Source organism: Gymnoscopelus microlampas, assembly GCF_963454915.1.
Source record: "Gymnoscopelus microlampas genome assembly, chromosome: 9".
NCBI lineage: Eukaryota > Metazoa > Chordata > Actinopteri > Myctophiformes > Myctophidae > Gymnoscopelus > Gymnoscopelus microlampas.
In genome coordinates this window covers 3,055,457-3,076,315 of record NC_139946.1, presented here as the reverse complement: position 1 = coordinate 3,076,315, position 20,859 = coordinate 3,055,457, and the positions used below count along the sequence as shown (strand labels likewise).

At 41.5% G+C, this 20,859-nt stretch overlaps 2 protein-coding genes across 2 annotated transcripts in view; one reads left to right on the top strand and one right to left on the bottom strand.

Moving 5' to 3' along the window:
• Positions 1–8,864: 8,864 nt before the first annotated feature.
• myoc (myocilin) overlaps positions 8,865–20,859 on the bottom strand; it is a 17,125-nt gene continuing 5,130 nt past the window's right edge. The window contains exons 2-5 of the mRNA XM_084066605.1: positions 14,048–14,116; positions 13,721–13,810; positions 11,239–11,456; positions 8,865–10,141 (exon numbers count right to left, since the gene is read on the bottom strand). Of these exons, the coding sequence (XP_083922731.1) occupies positions 9,563–10,141; positions 11,239–11,456; positions 13,721–13,810; positions 14,048–14,116 (956 nt within the window). The 3' untranslated portion in view covers positions 8,865–9,562. The remainder of the gene's footprint in view (positions 10,142–11,238; positions 11,457–13,720; positions 13,811–14,047; positions 14,117–20,859) is intronic.
• On the top strand, positions 15,952–17,214 carry LOC311052414 (CCA tRNA nucleotidyltransferase 1, mitochondrial-like; the record flags this gene model as incomplete). The annotated part of the gene is made up of 1 exon (XM_084067380.1): positions 15,952–17,214. One exon carries the CDS (start codon positions 15,952–15,954, stop codon positions 17,212–17,214), a length of 1,263 nt encoding a protein of 420 aa, XP_083923506.1.

Here is a 20,859-nt window from a genome sequence, read left to right as displayed (position 1 = left end):
CCAACGAGGCCATGGCCCGGTCTGTAAAACCCCCAGGGGGAAAAAATCAACATAACAACATTAGCAGCCCCTCACCCTTTAAGTCGCCTTTGTTTTCAAATGGGGCTCATTTGCATTCGGCCGAATTGTTAATGAGTGGCCATTAGGAAACCAGTTTCGCCGTCAAACTGGTTCTCCATTGCGCAGAGACAAGCACCTCTCCATTGAGAAATGCAATAGAAGAAGAACCGTCGTCCTGAAACACCCTGCCCCGCATCTAAACCGGCGGCCTCGGTCTGCGGAAAAAAATGGGGCAGTGTGTTTGGGACGAGCGTCCCCCCCCCAGATTTAAGAATCTGTCCCGGTCAACGTCAGAACCATAGGCCAGTGCAACATGGATGGAACTCTCTCTTTGTTCTCTGCTCTGCAATGCAGGGGTTAACGAGCATATCATTTGCACTATATTAGCCATACTGGTGAGTGGTGACAGGATAAAAGTGTTGTCTCTTGACAATTTGTTGATCTGTGAGCCCAGGCCACCTGCAATTTACAGAGAATACAGGATAGGTGGGCACTAGGGACATCTGGGCACCCTGATGTAAAATTGGCTATTTTGTCGAAAATTTAAAAAAAATGAAATTAAAAAATGGTCCTAAGTAATGTAGATATGCACGTTATCTCAAACGTCCTTCCTTCAAATTCTTGTTTATGTCCATAAATGATATCGGTACTGGTTTTGTAGAAATTTTATAAATATTAGAGCTCATGTATACCTTATTTTACTTACAAACGTTTTCCAATTTAATGTTTTCTGGTACATATGGTAAGTTATCACTTAGCCTACATATAGTCTTCATCCTTGGTATGAAAACAATGGTGCGTGAATGAAGTATAATTGAAAACGATTTGTTTAGTGACGTTTTTTAGCAGCGTAACAAGGCATTAGAATTGTAGATCAAGAATTAAAAATTTTAACATATTCGGTTTAATAACTCACACCCTGTTAATGAATTAAAAAACTTTGTTTATGATAGCAGACATGTGTACAGTAGGTCCTTTGCTTGAAAATATTACATGTAGGTAAAAAAAATGGATGATTAAAAGAATGAAAAGAGAGAAAACTGTACAATAAGCCTCGCCCCCCCCTTTAAATTACGTAGTTATGGATATCTAAAATGACGTAGTTTTGGATATCTAAAATGGTAGTTTTTCCTAGTAAGAACTGCATTGTAGATATCTGAAAGAGTAGATCCTCCTAGTAAGAATTCTATTGCAGATATCCAGAATGTTGCTTTTAGATATCCAGAATGCAGTTACGGATATCCGAAACTCAAAGCCCAATACACATGAATGGGAAAAGTGACGTCATTCCTCCTAGGAAGAATGACGTTTCGGATATCTCAAATGACAGTTCCTCCTAGGAGGAATGTCATTATGGATATCTGAAACGTTAGTTTTGACTAGGAAGAACTGAATTATAGATATCCAGTCTAGCTAGTTCCTCCTAGGAGGAATGTCGTTATGGATATCTGAAACGTTAGTTTTGACTAGGAAGAACTGAATTATAGATATCCAGTCTAGCTAGTTCCTCCTAGGAGGAATCGTTATGGATATCTGAAACGTTAGTTTTGACTAGGAAGAACTGAATTATAGATATCCAGTCTAGCTAGTTCCTCCTAGGAGGAATCGTTATGGATATCTGAAACGTTAGTTTTGACTAGGAAGAACTGAATTATAGATATCCGGTCTAGCTATTAAATGTTAAAACGGCCTCCCCTTTAAATTACATAGTTATTATGGATATCTAAAATGACGTAGTTTTGGATATCTAAAATGGATGATTAAAAGAATGAAAAGAGAGAAAACTGTACAATAAGCCTCGCCCCCCCCCCTTTAAATTACGTAGTTATGGATATCTAAAATGACGTAGTTTTGGATATCTAAAATGGTAGTTTGTCCTAGTAAGAACTGCATTGTAGATATCTGATCCTCCTAGTAAGAATTCTATTGCAGATATCCAGAATGTTGCTTTTAGATATCCAGAATGCAGTTACGGATATCCGAAACTCAAAGCCCAATACACATGAATGGGAAAAGTGACGTCATTCCTCCTAGGAAGAATGACGTTTCGGATATCTCAAATGACAGTTCCTCCTAGGAGGAATGTCATTATGGATATCTGAAACGTTAGTTTTGACTAGGAAGAACTGAATTATAGATATCCAGTCTAGCTAGTTCCTCCTAGGAGGAATGTCGTTATGGATATCTGAAACGTTAGTTTTGACTAGGAAGAACTGAATTATAGATATCCAGTCTAGCTAGTTCCTCCTAGGAGGAATCGTTATGGATATCTGAAACGTTAGTTTTGACTAGGAAGAACTGAATTATAGATATCCAGTCTAGCTAGTTCCTCCTAGGAGGAATCGTTATGGATATCTGAAACGTTAGTTTTGACTAGGAAGAACTGAATTATAGATATCCGGTCTAGCTATTAAATGTTAAAACGGCCCCCCCTTTAAATTACATAGTTATGGATATCTATAATGACGTAGTTTTGGATATCTAAAATGGTAGTTTGTCCTAGTAAGAACTGCATTGTAGATATCTGAAAGAGTAGATCCTCCTAGTAAGAATTCTATTGCAGATATCCAGAATGTTGCTTTTAGATATCCAGAATGCAGTTACGGATATCCGAAACTAAAAGCCCAATACACATGAATGGGAAAAGTGACGTCATTCTTCCTAGGAAGAATGACGTTTCGGATATCTCAAATGACAGTTCCTCCTAGGAGGAATTTCATTATGGATATCCGAAACGTTAGTTTTGACTAGGAAGAACTGAATTATAGATATCCAGTCTAGCTAGTTCCTCCTAGGAGGAATCATTATGGATATCTGAAACGTTAGTTTTGACTAGGAAGAACTGAATTATAGATATCCAGTCTAGCTATTAAATGTTAAAACGGCTTGCCATTATGGCAAGCCGTTTTAACATTTAATCGAACCATGCTCCTATCTGTAATATATGTTTTAGATAGCCAAAAACACGTTTTTCCTAGTCAAAACTGTATTCTCACTAGTCATAAATGTAATTAAAGATATCCATATTGACATTCTTACTAGTAGAAATTGTATTTCAAGATATCTAAAATTTAATTTCTCCTAGTCTAAATTCTATGTCAGATATCTTAAAATCTGTAAAAAAAATATATATAAGTAGTCGTTTTAACATTTAATAACTAGACTGGATATGTATAACAGATATCTATAAATCAGTTCGTCCTAGTCAAAACTAACGTTTCGGATATCCATAAATGAAATTCCTCCTAGGAGGAACTGTCATTTGAGATATCCGAAACGTCATTCTTCCTAGGAGGAATGATGTCACTTTTCCCATTCATGTGTATTGGGCTTTGAGTTTCGGATATCCGTAACTGCATTGGATATCTAAAACCAACATTCTGGATATCTGCAATAGAATTCTTACTAGGAGGATCTACTCTTTCAGATATCTACAATGCAGTTCTTACTAGGACAAACTACCATTTTAGATATCCAAAACTACGTCATTTTAGATATCCATAACTACGTAATTTAAAGGGGGGGGCGAGGCTTATTGTACAGTTTTCTCTCTTTTAATTCTTTTAATCATCCATTTTTTTTACCTACATGTAATATTTTCAAGCAAAGGACCTACTGTACACATGTCTGCTATCATAAACAAAGTTTTTAAATTCATTAACAGGGTGTGAGTTATTAAACCGAATATGTTAAAATTTTTAATTCTTGATCTACAATTCTAATGCCTTGTTACGCTGCTAAAAAACGTCACTAAACAAATCGTTTTCAATTATACTTCATTCACGCACCATTGTTTTCATACCAAGGATGAAGACTATATGTAGGCTAAGTGATAACTTACCATATGTACCAGAAAACATTAAATTGGAAAACGTTTGTAAGTAAAATAAGGTATACATGAGCTCTAATATTTATAACATTTTTACAAAACCAGTACCGATATCATTTATGGACATAAACAAGAATTTGAAGGAAGGACGTTTGAGATAACGTGCATATCTACATTACTTAGGACCATTTTTTAATTTCATTTTTTTTTAATTTTCGACAAAATAGCCAATTTTACATCAGGGTGCCCAGATGTCCCTAATGCCCACCTATCCTGTATTCTCTGTAAATTGCAGGTGGCCTGGGCTCACAGATCAACAAATTGTCAAGAGACAACACTTTTATCCTGTCACCACTCACCAGTATGGCTAATTCTTAAAATCTGGGGGGGGGGTAAGCACAACAACGGCTGATAAGTCTATTGAGAATTACCAAGCCATTCCGGGTGGAAAATGGAACGCTCGTCCCAAACACACTGCCCCATTTTTTTTCGCAGACCGAGGCCGCCGGTTTAGATGCGGGGCAGGGTGTTTCAGGACGACGGTTCTTCTTCTATTGCATTTCTCAATGGAGAGGTGCTTGTCTCTGCGCAATGGAGAACCAGTTTGACGGCGAAACTGGTTTCCTAATGGCCACTCATTAACAATTCGGCCGAATGCAAATGAGCCCCATTTGAAAACAAAGGCGACTTAAAGGGTGAGGGGCTGCTAATGTTGTTATGTTGATTTTTTCCCCCTGGGGGTTTTACAGACCGGGCCATGGCCTTGTTGGCCCCAATGAGAATACTCCTCTGCCATGTTGGTCACTTTATTAACGCCTTGTTATAAGTAGGCTACCTGGCTGGCAGTCTTTCGTTTCATACACCCTCTAGTCAATGTAGTACAATGCCTAATGCCAAAGGCCTATTCAAGAATCAATGTGTATAATAAATCCAATCGGAACCTCTCCCTCCGCTATATAGCTCATCTCGGAGCTATACAGCGGAGGGAGAGGTTCCATCCGTAGGGCAGGGGCCGTCAAAGTTTTCAGGCCAAGGACCCCCTAGCTGAGAAAGAGATTAAGCAGGGACCCCCTCTTCTATATTGTATAAAATTGTGTTTCAGATTAACTTTTTTTGTTCTCTTGGTCTGCTCTTTTTTCCCTCTACGCCTCTTTGCCAAAAATAGCAGATCTACAAGCTCACAACGCCTCGCACTGCGAGGCGTCAAGTTCTCCTCAGAAAAGGGATATTTAGCGGACCCCCTGTAGTAACTCTGAGGACCCCCTAGGGGTCCCGGACCCCCTGCTGAAGACCCCTGTTCATCCATTCATCCATTCATCTATTTGGTTCCTAACTGACCCCCTGGAACCCCCTTAAGGAAGGACTGGGAGAAACACTGCACTAGGTGAACATTCACCAAAAATAAAGTGATTAAGAAAGAATTTCATTGTCAGATTTTTCTCCTATTTTTTAAATTGCTTAGATGATGTTCTGCAGAGTAGTGTATATCTGTCTGTCATTTAATGTCACTATGAATTGAGTACAAAGGACCCCAATGGAAACAAGGCAATGGCTTTGTGTTTTTGAATTCCTGTCCATGACCAGAATCTCTAGCCTAAGCCTATTGCTTTTAGAGCGAACTATCAGAACAGCCATTCTCCTAATCTAGGCTAAATTGTCTAATTGTGTTAATTTATGATATTCTGGCATGTTTAATTATCAATTTGCTCGGGAGCCCCTTAATGGCCCTTGTTGTTCCCCGGACCTCATGTTGAGAACCACTGACCTAGGCAACAACTGACATTGATATAATTAACCAACATGGCTCCAGTGTGATCTGGATATGGAGAGGACATGTGTAACCCTAAACAAAGCTGAGGATTGGACTAATTTCAGACAATGGCGACATTAACATAATAAATGTATTTGACAATCAGCGTGGTCATTTGCTTGCATAGGATTATACAGAAGCGTTCGATCTTGGGAACCCATAAAAAAAAAGGAAAACAGCGTCCTCTGCAGGTGGAAGGAAAGCGATCATATTACAGTTATAGATATCTAAAACTGCATTATGGATAGGAAGAATTACAATTACGGATATCGATAATATAAATACAGATATATTGAACTGCATTGTTCCTAGCACAATTGCAGTTGTGGATATCCATAATTCGATTAGTACTAGTCATAATATGAATTGTGGTTATATTTAATTACATTTTGGATATACAAAATGGCCGGCTACTTATTTTTTTTTTAAGGATTTCAAGATTAATTTTGACTAGGACAAATACAGCTTTAGATATCGTGAAATACAATTTCTACTAGTAAGAATGTATTTTGGATATATTTAATTACCATTATGACTAGTAAGAATACAGTTTTTACTAGGAGAAATGCTATTTGAGATATCTAAAATATAATTGTAGATAGTCAATCAACCCTTTTATGTTAAAATGGCGTCTTATCTACCTGTCACCAGATATCCATAACATATTTATGTATATCTGTAATTGTATTGTTCCTAGTCATAATACTAATTGCAGATATCTGAAATTACATTTTTACTAGTAATAATATGAATTGTGGATATTCATAATTCCATTTGTCCTAGTAACAATGAATTAATGGATATACTAAATGTAATTACGGAGGTCTGGAATGATTTTTTTTATTTCGGATAGCTAAAATGGTAGTTTGTCCTAGTAAGAACTGCATTGTAGATATCTGAAAGAGATCCTCCTAGTAAGAATTCTATTGCAGATATCCAGAATGTTGGTTTTAGATATCCAGAATGCAGTTACGGATATCCGAAACTCAAAGCCCAATACACATGAATGGGAAAAGTGACGTCATTCCTCCTAGGAAGAATGACGTTTCGGATATCTCAAATGACAGTTCCTCCTAGGAGGAATTTCATTATGGATATCCGAAACGTTAGTTTTGACTAGGAAGAACTGAATTATAGATATCTACTATACACATCCAGTCTAGCGATTAAATGTTAAAACGGCTTGCCATAGCTCTGCTGAATGGATACGGTGGTGATTATTAGCTGCCTGCCCGCATGAATGGACGAGGAGGCGGGCTAATAGTCCAACGGCCACTATTCTGTTTCGATTTTTCAGTCAAGTCTTTTACTTCATCTTCTAGGGGAGGCAAGATTTTAATTCCTGCCTCTATGGTGGGTACGCCACTGATAGCGTCACAATCATTTTTAACCACTTAGCTTTGGCAAATTCAAAAATAGCAGATATACAAGCTCATTGCGCGGCACCGAGTGCCGCACTATGAGCTTGTAGATCTGCTATTTTTGAAAAATCTTGAAAATGTGTGCATATCTTATAACTCAAATCTTTGCTTCTGGGGGTCCCTGGCACAAAACATTTTCAGATGGGGGTTCCGCGGCCAAATGTATATCAATTTAGGGGTCCTTGGTATGAAAAAGTTTGAAAAAAAACACTGTTCTAAATGGCAGTGGTTGGCAAACTTTTTAGCTCAAGAGTCTTGAGGCTTGGGTCCCGGCTCCCGGGGAGACATCTAATTTCTCTTTTGGGTCTTGAGTCCCAAGACCCAAAAGAGAAATTTGATGTTGATGGACGGCTGGACTTAATATGGATCCAGGGAGAAAGCGTGGCAAAGTAGCCTATTGCCGACAAATTAAATGCACAAGTCGTCCAAAAATATATACAATTTATATACAAGTCCATAAATATATAATTCAGTTAGGCTTAAACATGAGGAGTGTATAGTGAATATTGGAATTATCGCCTACTAATCTACAATGCGATAGCCTATTATATGCGCCATGCACGGCGTATGGCCGTTGTATTGTGTGTGCCCACTGCCCAGTGGGTAAAGACATATCTGTTGAAAAGACACGTCTTTTGTTGATAGGATGGATATACTATGCTCCTCATTGACTTACATTGTACAGTGAAGAGGGTCTTTTAAACCCGTAACTAATAATTTATATATATATACAATATACACACACACACACACACACACACACACACACACACACACACACACACACACACACACACACACGTATATATGTATGTATATGTATATCTATAGTGTTAACAGAGTGACAATGACATATCACATGAGTCATTGTGAAACAATTATGATTCATGGTCACCTCTATTTCAGTAATATAATTAAATTGATTATATCTTATTGTATTTATTTCATTTTATTTGAATGCAGGGTCATTAAAATGAGTCCATATACAAACACATGTGTTGAATTAACTGTGGAAAAACTTGAAGAACAAGGCACTGGATTAAGTAAACTTGGCTGTTAGCCTGGTCCCTACCAGGCTAACTTCACAGCTACATTTCCATGGTAACTAAGGTAGGATTGCGTAAATCTTCTTTCGTGAAATCGAGTCATGGATACACTTATCCAGGGTGCTCTGGCTAAACTAATCTGGTAAGATAATTCAGCTTTCATGAAACAGATTCATTGCTAATCCTGGCTAAATTAAGACAGGATAGGTGTTAAATCCAGGTTTAACCCCTAATTCTGCTTTCGTGAAATAGGCCCCGATACTCGAAAAGAACGTCTTAAAACTAGATGCTGTGTATGCACCCCACAAAAACAAACTGAGTACTCAAAAGTTGACTGTTAGCATTGTTTTTACTGTTATTCAATTAAAGTTGTCATGTTTTGATTGGACCAAGTATCAAAATGGACAGGAAATTCTTGACTGAGGACAATGTTATATTAATATAAGTCATATATACGTAGGCAAGCCTTTTATCACCAACATTTAGATGAATAATTATTTCAATTTAATTACATATTTTTTTTTAATTGTAACTGATTACTGTCACATGTAATCCATTTCTTCTCAACCCTGTGATCACTAGAAGTCTACAAGGGAGTTTCAGTTTACTGAAAGTGCAAGATGCTGGAAAGCTCCTTGACGCATATTTTATAGGACTTCTACTCCAAAGTGTCGAGTACCACACACAACAGACACTGCTCAAAGTTTAGGAACAAGTTTATTTAACAATTCATTTAAATGTTACCTAGTGATGACTATGTTGCACAGAGATACATGTAACATTTCAAGACATGCTGAGTGTGAGAGCAGTATTATAGTTGGATCATTAACATGTCTACCGTTTTAGGTAGGCAGAGAAGGTTGTTTGGTACATCACAGGTTACTTTAACGAATTATGCTTGCAGTATAGATTTTATACAGTCAGAATCCCCCTTTTGCCAAAGGAATATCAAATGTTAATGTCATTGTTCATCAAGTTGTACAAGAAAACCATAAAAACATACACCTGGTGTGAACACAGTAGAAAAATAATTATTCTATTATACACGCTTGCGGACCGCGCCACAGTAAAAGCCTTCCCACTGGGGATAAAATAAAATACACCATTTGGGGGGATGGGTGGGTATAGGGAGGGGAAGGGTGGAGTCGTCCCGTTCTTCAATAAACTTGATCTCACTCTGGAGTTTTAGTAGTTAGGCTAAAATCTACAAATGGATATCGATGTTCTCACATTCTAACCACTAGGCCTACTAGGTAGGTGCTCTGAAGCTATGAGTCTTTGAAGCGGGAGCAGTTGAGAGCCCGTCACTCGGCGTGACCAGTCGCGTGGGATGAATCTGGCCCGTCGCCATCTCCTCTCAGTGTCTCTCAAGCCTGTTTTGGCCTCATCAGTTGGCCTACTGCTGGCCGCCCCCCAACCGGACGTCGTAGGACACGATGTGGAAGTTGTCCCAGGACAAGAGCTTCCTCTGGGCCGGGTTGTAGTCGATCATGCTGTTGTAGCGGAACTTGTTCTTGAAGGGTATGGCCACCGCCTTGCCCTGGCTCTTCTCCGTGTCGTACATGTAGTTGATGGTGGTGTTCGGCGAGGAGTAGCTGGCGACGGTGTACAGCCGGCCGCAGATGATGAAGGAGTTGGCCACGGCGATCTTACGGATGCTGGTCTCCCAGCTCTTCTTCACCTCCAGGCTGTGGGGGTCGAGCTTGGAGACGACGATGGCTCCCTTGACCTTGTTGGTGGAGTAGACGGCCCACAGGCCCTGCTCGTCCACGGCCAGGTCGATGTCCGTGTAGCCTCCCCAGGAGTAAGGGTACTGGCCGTGGAAGCCGGCGTGGCTGAGGTCGCGGCGGGCCGCGATGCTCTCGGAGGCCAGGTCGTAGCGGAGGATGGTGCGGCTGCGGCGCCTCTGGTAGTACAGGGAGCCGCGGTACAGGGTGGACCCGGTGCTCTCCACGGCCTCTGGCAACAGCAACACCTTCATGGGGAGAAGATACAGTGTCAGGGGTCATCACCGTGCTGTCTTGTGGTGGACATTTTGGTCAAAATTATTGAGTTTTCCCCGGACATACAGTGGACAACAATATTACCAGAAACACATTAAGAGCTAGCCCTGAATGACCATATAACAGGTCTGTAACTCTGAGAGTGTACAAATGGAACCAAATGGACCCTTACGGGTCCATTTGGTTCCATTTGTACACTCTCAGAGTTATGAGAAGTCTAAGAACCACTGTGCTACACTAAATGGAACAGAGCCATCATTAGTATCATTGGTAACACCTGTGAAGGAAGTGATAATGTGCCTGCTGTGAATAGAGCCAATTGTATTTCATACTACACAGCCTTAACGGTAGCCTTAGTAGGACTAGTAGGACTCGTGTCATATATAGTGTCATAGTAAATCAGAGTCATACATATTCTGAAGAAAATCTGGAGACTTGACATTCAGTAATTGGGTCTTCAATCAAAATGAGATCATTAAAATGGTGTGTAAATCAGAAATTTTCCACGGACCAGGACCAAGTCTTTGCCACGGACACATTTGTATGAATTTGAATCCTGAAATGTAACATTTTTGGACATATGAGGTTTCCACGCGACAGAGACGATACGCAGTGTAAAGTAATTAAGCTATCAGAAACACCTAATTGCCTAGCTTGAGTTACAGGCCTGTCACAGTCCAGTGGACATTCTAACACTACATCATTAGTGCTACTATTATTGGATCGTTACTACTGTGTTGTGCACACCATTCACATATAGTGCAATTGGTTGTTTAGAGCATTGGTCCTAAAATGGGGGGGTCCTTGGGGGGTTCCAGGAGGTCCCCAGCAAAATGTGTCCGTTACAAAAATAGTACAAGCTTGCAGCTAAAGTATTGGCCATTTTTGCATACATTTGAATTTGTTTAACACAAATCTTCTCTTCTTGGGGGTCCCTGGCACGAAATAAATTCGGATGGGGGTCCACGGCCAAATACATATCAATTTGGGCGTCCTTGACTTTTAAATGGTTAGAGAAAATAGTGAGAAACACTGGTTTTAGAGAGCACAGAAAAGGTTGTATAGTTGCCTTAGAGGGAAAGCCTTTAGAGAGCTGCTCCATGTCCTCGTATCCAAAGAGCTGCCGGACCTCAGAGCCCACGGTGTCGATACGCCACAGCATCTTGGGCCCGTACGGGGATCCGGCTTGAGCCTCAGGGTCCTGCATCCACACGCCATATTTACCGGCTATCGTGTCGGCCTTTCTGTGAACGACGGGCTCACCCACTGAAACCAGCTGACCACAGCCTGGATGGGTCAAAGGGAGGGGGGGGGGGAGGTTGGTTAACATTGGAACAGAGCAGTGGTGGAAAGTAACTAAGTACATTTACTCAAGTACTGTACTTCAGTACAATTTTGAGGTATTTGTACTTTACTTGAGTATTTCCAATTTTCAGTACTTCTCCTTCTACTCCACTACATCTCAGAGGCAAATATTGTACTTTTAATCCACTACAATTATTTGAAAACTTTAGTTACTAGTTACTTGTCAGATATAAATTATGATATTATGAAACATACATGAACCACTTTAGCTCTATTTTATACATAGGCTCTTTGAAAATAGCGGAGTTATGGGGGTTGTGGAAACCACTGTGCTACACTAAATGGAACAGAGCCTTCATTAGTATCATGGTAACACCTGTGAAGGAAGTGATAATATGTCTGCTGTGCATAGAGCCTATGCGAGAAGAAGGGAGATCAGAGACGTGATGAGGGACACGGCGAGGTGATCGTTTCTCATCACCCGTTTGGTGTCCTAGACCATTGGTTCTCAAAGTGGGATTGGTTGATATAGCTATCATTTTAACCCCTTTATCCATATTGTATACTTTGGCTATTCAAAAGTAGCAGATATGCAAGCTACACGCTTGTAGATCTGCTATTTTAGAAAAATCGTGAAAAAACGTGTGTAAGTCTTTGAATATATATTTTTATCAAACAAACATTTGTAACTCAAATCTTTGCTTCTGGGGGGGTCCCTGCAACAACATATTTTGAGATGGGGGTCCGCGGCCAAATACATATCAATTTGGGGGCACAGAAAAAGTTTGAGCACCACTGTCCTAGACGCTATGGTGCCTGACGTCTCTGTTAACCCCAGCCTCCTCTCTGAGTCAGCCCCCCTGTCAGGGCAGCAGCATTTAGTTTTAGGCATAGTCTTTTGAATGAAATTCCATTTAGTTTTAGTCATACTGTATCTCAGTCATTTAAAATGTTTTTGTCTAGTTTTAGTCGACTAAATACCATAAGATTATAGTCGACTAAATCTGCAGTTGATTTAGTCGACAAAAATGCCTTGATGGCATCGTAATACCTGATTTTACACTTGGTTGCATGCTGAAAATAGCCGATCTACAAACTCGCAGCGGTGAGCTTGTAGATCGGCTATTTTCAGAGCGCAACACCCGAGCGCAACCAAACATAAAATGACTTGTCTTAATCTAGTTTTTATTTGTTTTGTTATTTGTTTGTTTGACGGAGTTGTCAGTATATTAAGTCTTAGTTTTAGTCATCATACTGTAGGTGAAAAAAGGTCGTCGACGAACATTTTTCGTCATAGTTTTAGTCGACAAAATCAACACTGCTCTCCAGCACTTCAAGCCTCTCAGTGTGGTTGGGAAACCGATAAGGTGAGCGCTGTATATTTACCTCTTCCTAAAATACCCACGGGCGCTGGAGTTAGTTTTAGATATTAGTAGGCATTATAAATACCCCCCATTACCATGTTACCACTCTTTGTGGCATAGCGTCTTCAGAAATTGAGAGACTCCCATGAGCTTTCATCTGCTGCCGTTTCAGTTTTTTTTTGGGGGGGCCAAAGATGGCCAAAGATCTCACACACACACTTGATGTTCAACAGGTTCAAAATGAAACATCATGGGGTGGCTAATCCAGCTGTTGGAGGGTCAAATAGTTTATCCCTGTGTGACATCCTTGTTAAGGGGGCGCCCCTCGACTCACATTTACAAGACACACATGAAACTCGGGGACGGTCCCTCATACTTTGGCACGACTGAGGTATTCTCGCCCCAAATGCTGCAGTATTAATAGCAGTATTTGCTTTGAGGCTGTCAGCGGGGGGGGGAGTGTCATGTTTGCAGGGTCAGATAGAGATGGCCGGATGGGGGGGGGGTTTCTGAGTGGCCAGGATGCCAAAGTAGTGAATTGTTGTCCAGATGGTTACACAGAAGTGCTTAAATTTTGACATTTTTTGTTGTTGTACCATGCTTATTGTCGCTATCGGGCTAGTAAACGTGTAGTATCTCCACATTTCGACTGTTTCCGTTTTTCCGCGAAGAAGTACGTCATGCTACACTACAGTGTCAGACAAAAGCAACAAAAATAGCTGATCTACAAGCTCACAATGCGTTGCAGGAGCTTGTAGATCGGCTATGTTTGTGTGTGTGTGTGTGTGTGTGTGTGTGTGTGTGTGTGTGTGTGTGTGTGTGTGTGTGTGTGTGTGTGTGTGTGTGTGTGAGAGAGAGTGAGAGAAAGAGAGAGAGAGAGACCTGTAGTGTCCTCGGGGCCATCGGGAGCAGGTACCTCTGTCACCTCGGCTTTTAGCTCCTGAAACCCTGGTCCGTACTGCCATGCAGGGTCTGACGGGCAGAGATATAGGGATCATTCGGTGGGTAAGTGCAATTGCTTTATTTGCAATATAGGTATTATGTTGTGTTTTATGTAGTGCTTAAGTGTAATTTATTCTGCCATGATCAGGACCTGGGTAACACATTTCGTTCCGTGCCTGACTGTATGGTATGACAATAAAACTCCTTGAGCCTCGATTTAGACCTGAACCAGTTCAAGCGAGAGCCAAAAGAAGAATGTTGTCTTACCTCTCAAACTGCTGGTGTCTCCCTGCTGCCGATTAGGCCGGGACATCAGATGAGACATAGGACTGGAACCTGGGAAAACACACACACACACACACGCACACGCACACGCACACACACACACACACACACACACACACACACACACACACACACACACACACACACACACACACACACACACACACGCACACACACACACAGGTAGAGAGTGTTATAATAGATAATAGTGATATATTAGACAAGCACTGAGTGCCTATTTTGGGTACAGGATATGTGTTGTCCCTGTGTCCACTTATTATTCAAAATACCATGACATCATTTTTATCCGATCAACCGTAAAAGCTTGGAGGACATTATACGGCCAATTGTGTTTGTATGGACGTTCGGCAAGCCGGATGCACCACAGTAGATTTGAACCCCTAAGGTTCCCTAGTCCCCTGGGGCTCCTTCTGTTCAGAATCTACACGCCCCCGCTGGCTCAGATTATGGAAACAACTAAATGTGTCACAATAATTATGCAGATGATGCACAAACAGTATTTACATAACCTTGGGGAGTGGGGAGTAGTCACACAACATCAGGCGTGAACTGGCAGCTAATAATAATGTCTTGGCTTTCTGAATTTCTGTTGGTGACACAGGTCTTGCCCAAATATGGACGGATGGTGGGACAGTTCATAAATTCACAAAATGGATATATGTTCGCACAAAAGAAAGAAAACAACGGCATTACTTTACTTTGAATCTCTGGTTATAACGGCATGGCTCCATGTGGATGTCAGACTTTATTACTGGCGATGGGTTACACAAAACCCTAGACTACACCACTGCACGCTCATCATTGCATTTTATATGAAAAAGAGTGTTGGCCTTCTCGGGCCATTCGAAGAGATCAGCACTGTCTGCAGCTGTCAGGCAGCACGCTAAAGAACCTTGGCACTGCTTGATCCAACATTTTCAGAGATTAGTCCTGAACAAATAGACAGACAGCCCGGGACGAAAACATAACCTCCCCTCTTACCTTTCGCCCAGCAAAGATAAGAAAATCCTTACAAATGCAATATGGTGCCAGAAATCCACAGAAATAGGTAAATGTGCTGCAGTCGGTGGGCTTCACTGATACAGAGTATTTTAACCTGTTAATCTCAGCCCCTGTCCAGTTCTTGGCCCCCTTGATCACTGTTTGGTCGCAAGTAAAAATAGAGAAAAAAAGAAAAGGTTCATATATTGTTAAAAAAAATATCTAAACTATATCGCTTAGCAAAATGCAGGCACACCATTCCCAATGAAGCCGGTCGACATATGAGTCTCGTGCATATGCCGCCAAAACTGTGGCATAAGTAGTGTGCCAAAGTTTTGGGGTTGCTCTATAAATAAAGATGAACAAAAACAAACAGAGAGACAGAGCAAGTTGGGTGGGCAGGGTTTGCACCCTCAGGTGCATTTTGTTTAATTTGAACATGTTTTGTTTTATGTTTATGTTTTACTTTAAGAGTTACTTGAGAACGCCCTTAGCTGTTATATCACTGTAAACCACGGCCTCTTGGGGCCTATTACTTTTACAAAACGGTTACCAAAATATAAAACAACATGAACATCATGGACATATTAAAAGTGTTTTTGCAGCATGGCACCTAGAGGATGAGCCATCTAGTTGAGCGTTTGTGTGTCTGTGTGTCTGTCAATCTGTCTGCGGCTATTCTGGGATTAACTTCCCTGGTTCGCAAGTTTAGCCACCGACAAACACACACAGACCCTCTGCTAGACGGCTCGTCCCTAGGAACCACGGCGGAGACAAAAAAGTGTTTGATCTCTGCTACCATGGCAACCATGACATCATCACAATACACTGTAGGGGTGACGCACCAACTTGGGAGAGTTTGTGGATATAAATAATGTATGAGTATGACTATCAGGTCAAGTTCTGTTTGGCTCTTCAGCATGCGGTTGGAAACCGGTCATTTTCAGTACTTGTTGACAGATGGCCTGGATGGCATTGCGGATCTGTTTCAGAAGCACCATTTTGAGCTGAGGATAGCAGGGGGTGCTGTAAGGGACCTCCTGTCTGGGAAACGTCCAGAGGATGTGGACTTCGCCACCACAGCCACCCCAGAGCAGATGAAGACCATGTTCCAGACAGCGGGGATCAGGATGATCAACAACAAAGGAGAGGAGCATGGGACCATTACGGCTAGACTGCACAAGGAGAACTTTGAAGTTACCACGTTGCGGGTGGATGTTAAGACGGATGGACGACATGCCGAGGTAGAATTCACCACTGACTGGCAGAAAGATGCCGAGCGGAGAGACCTCACCATCAACTCCATGTTCTTAGGGCTAGATGGAACCGTATATGACCATTTCAATGGATATGAAGACCTACAGAACCGTACAGTTCGGTTTGTTGGCAGTGCTGAGCGTAGGATCCAAGAGGACTACCTGAGAATACTGCGGTATTTCAGGTTCTACGGCAGAGTGGCCTTGGAGCCGGGTGACCATGAGCCTGGGACACTGCAGGCCATCAGGGAGAATGCCCATGGCCTAGCAGGTGTATCAGGAGAGCGTATTTGGACAGAACTCAAGAAGATTGTGGTCGGGAGCCACGGTGCTCATCTTGTGGAGGTCATGTATGATCTGGGATTGCCCCAATACATCGGTTTACCTCCACTTGGTGACATTGAAGAGTTGAAACGGGTGTGGCAGCGTGCCAAGGACCACTCTCCCAAACCCATGACGGTCCTGGCTGCTCTTTTCCACTGCTCTGTGGACATAGAGGAGGTAATGGACATGCGTCTGAAGGTTTCCAACAAGGAGAAGGCTCTGGCTCTCTTCCTCATAAAACACAGACAAGAGCTTCAGAAGAGCCAGGATTACCCCGGCAGCCTCAAACCCTTCACTGACTTCATCATCGACAGTCGGGATTTGGACTCTGAGAGTAAAGTGTGCGAGCTGCTCAAGTATCAAGGGGAGGACACGCTGCTGGCAGAGCTCTGCAAATGGGCCAAACCACACTTCCCTGTTAGCGGCCACGATCTGAAAAAGATGGGCATCACTTCAGGCAAAGAGATAGGCGCCGCCCTGCAGGAGCTCCTCGATGTTTGGAAGACAAGTCACTACCAGATGGAGAAAGAAGAACTCCTCAAGGTGTTGTCACAAAGGTTTCTGTAGAACAGAATAAATCAAGACATGAAGAAACTAGAAAATGTGCTCCTCAGAGCACAGGTCTCCGCCAGTACTATTCCTGATTAATCCTGTCTTACCTCACTTCAAAAGATATAAATGATCTTTTGAAGTGACACACCTATTCATAGGACTCTATTTCGTCATGCGTCTCGCTAGCCAATCAAAGCACACCCTTTCAACATATTGTCACGTGTCACGTGAAGCTTGACCAATGTTAGCTTGGTGGACACACGGAAGGACGAGAACGAAAACATAGTCTCCTGGTGGAGACAATGAGATGAAGACAACAGAGAGCTTTTGTTTTGTTTTGTTTTGTTTTGTCAAGTTTGTTTTGTCCCGTTTATGTATAGTATGCATGGATGCACTTATTGTATTGTTTTGTCTATTGCGCTGTTTGTATTTTGTATTCAAGGACCCTCTAGAAAACGAGATGACACACATCTCAAGAGGTTATCCTTCTAATAAAGGTACTATACAACAGAGCTGAAGATGGAAAGGTTGGTGAATGTTCACCTAGACTAGAGAGTAAGTGCACTCACTTATCGTCAGATGTGTTGTGTGTGTGAACTCACACTGGGCCCAGACACAGCAAACAGAAGGAAATAGACCAGACCTTCATCAATGAGAACAAATGGGAGGAGACTCCAACTGATTAGAGAAAAGGAAGCTTTAGATCAAGGAGGGGATATTCTGGTTATCGCGTTTTGTTTGTGAACTCACACTGGACCCCAAAAACAACAGAAAACTCTCTTTTGAGAACAACGTAAAGTTGACACGTGTGAGAAAGAATCAGTCTTATCCTTATCACTGAGACAGTTTACTTCACACAGTTTCTGTGTAGACAAAGAGGTCTGACTCGACATTGTTTCTGGGAGGTAGAATAGAGTAGAGAGTGGTTTATATAGCAATGACATACATACAGAGGAATCGTCAGGAGAGAATGGGTTGAGGACAGTCAGTTTGGATACAATGACAAGTCCTGGACTGGTGTCTGTTTTGTGAAAGTCAGGCAAACACAGAGGAGGGAGCGCACAGCTGTGTTGATGAGGTGCTGACCACGGCAGGTAATAGTATTGAAAAGGGATGAGGCCGCACATACAATCGTACAGACAGACAGACAGACATACACAAAGATCTCCATACGGCATATGGGTATTTCACTTGTAAAGACCACACCTTCAAACAATCAATCGGATTGGGTTGTATTTATTGAAGATAGAAACAACATGGAATTTCTTGAAAATTGTTTGAGGGATGTAGGAATGAGGGGATCAGGGGTTGGCGGGTGAGAAGTGAGTGAGGTGAAGGCGTGAGGGGATGAAGATGAGGTGAGGGGGCAAGGGGGTGAAGGGGTGAGGGGATTTAGGGATGGGGACAGAGCGCAAGGGAATCCAGAAGCAGGTTCCGTTCCGCTGGTGGTTCCAGGGAAATGAACCCCGAGTATTTATTTTGGAGTCCATATGGCTGAGCGGCGTCCCCCGTCAGGAGCCTAAAGGAAAGGATAGCGGAGAGCACACAAGAAAAAGGGAGAATGATTTGGTGGAGGCATGCGAGATATAGATCAAGAATGGCTGGTGAAGGTCATGTATTTGATTGGTTTGAGGGAGGAGATAAGCTAGGCATTGTTATCAGGTGCGGTCTTCCCCCCTGAACTTAGGTTGTGCCGACTTCATTAAATGGGACACAGACAATCAGACAAAGAGATGTTTGGAGTATTGGTTCTGGTCGGCCGCTGGTTCAAACACACAGATTCCGTGCATTAATAGATATAATATATACACCATCCAGTCCACATCCTTCCATAATGTATTCAAATCTATGTGTGCGAGTGAGTGAGTGAGTATATGGTGTGTCATGAAGTCAACATGTACGGACATCATAGCCTGGCCTGGTCTCCAAATTTGGGCATGACTGACAACGGAACTCCATATATGGGCATGAAAGGTACGCAGACAGACAGAGATCTCCATAATATATGGGCATGAAGGGGACACAGTCAGACAGACGGGTACAACGGGTATTGCATAACCGGTGCTGCATGCGTTCCCAACGGGCATTGGCCTAGTTCACTCATCTCTACCCTGGGGTCGGGTTCAGGTCATCACTCCTGCAGTGTCTTTGTGTCAGATACAAAGACTCAGTGTACAGTAGCATCATGTGTCCTAAAGTTACACTCACACTGCTGCGTGTGATGAAGTATTATAATACAATAAAGTGCTTTATAATATTATGTTTTGATTATTGTTAAAAAGCATAATGACTGTACGAGTGCTTACTATAATTATACAGTGTTATAAGCAGATTATAATGCATTGTATGTAAAGTATAAGTATGATCCAACCTTACTCACTGGGTTATCCAGTTTTTTTTTGTACCTTTACCTAATTTGTGGATGTCAATTATTTTATCTCTAAAGTCCTACGAAAGCTCTTTGGTCTTCATTTTCACATCTTCCCTTCAGATTGGGTGTTTTATCCATAAAATGTGAGCTATATTAATGTTTCACAGGTAGAGGCCAATTGTATCCTCGTAAGGTCAAAATGATTTACTATTATTGTATAGTTTATTGTGAAAACTTGATACTTCCAGAGAGCACAGGTGTTGAATACTTATGCAAACAGCATCTTTCAGTTATTGTTCTTACAAATTAAGTCATGCAATGATGTTACTGTACAGGGCTTACTGTAATAGTGTTTAGAAGTCCATACACTGTAAAATCCATAGTGGTCTAAGTCCAAAGAGTGTACAAATGGTGTAAAATGGAACCAAACGTACTGCAAAACTACCGTAAGGGTCCATTTAGTTCCACTTGTACATGGTTTGGTTTTCACTTTGTATGACAACATGACTTGCTACCCATGTCAGTTACAGTTTACAATGTAGGCATTTAGCAGACGCTTACAAGTATGACATCGGAGTAAGCAGAGTAAGCATGAACCTAATCAACAAACAACAGGGCAAATAGTCACACAAGAGTGCAAAGGGAACAATATAGTCCCTCAAAGAAACTAGAATATCAAGTAAACAATGAACCTAGCATCTGTCCAAACAACATGCTATCTAAATAACATTCTTAACATTTGTAAAAAATCTTAACTAGATGCTGTTACGCTCCAACAAATGTTGAGCAGGTACACGGGAACCTATTTCTCCTGCAAGACTTCAACAGTTTGATTGGGAATGCTTCTGCACATGTCCTCTCTACACGACCAAGACAGTGAATCAAATCACTCCAGTTCTCAGACATTTAACACACTGTCTTCCTGTGTGCCAAAGAATTGATTTCAAAATACTACTGTTGCTTTATAAAGCACTGAATGGTTAAGAGCCAAAATACATTTATTATCTTCTGCTACATTATGAACCTTCCAGACCTCTCAGGTCGTCTGGGACCGGTCAGTTTTATGTCCCTGCAGAGTCAAAACTAAACAGAGAAGCTAACGTTCGGTTTTTAATGTGCCACATATCTGGAACAAGCTCCTAGAAAACGTCAAGTCTGCTACAACTATCAGTTCTTTTAAACCAAAGCTGAATAGTTTTGTTTGCCTCTGCCTTTTATGTGCCTTACACTTAATTCTTTAATTGTAGATAAATATCGTCGTTTGTGTTTCTTTTGTACTTTGTCTTAAT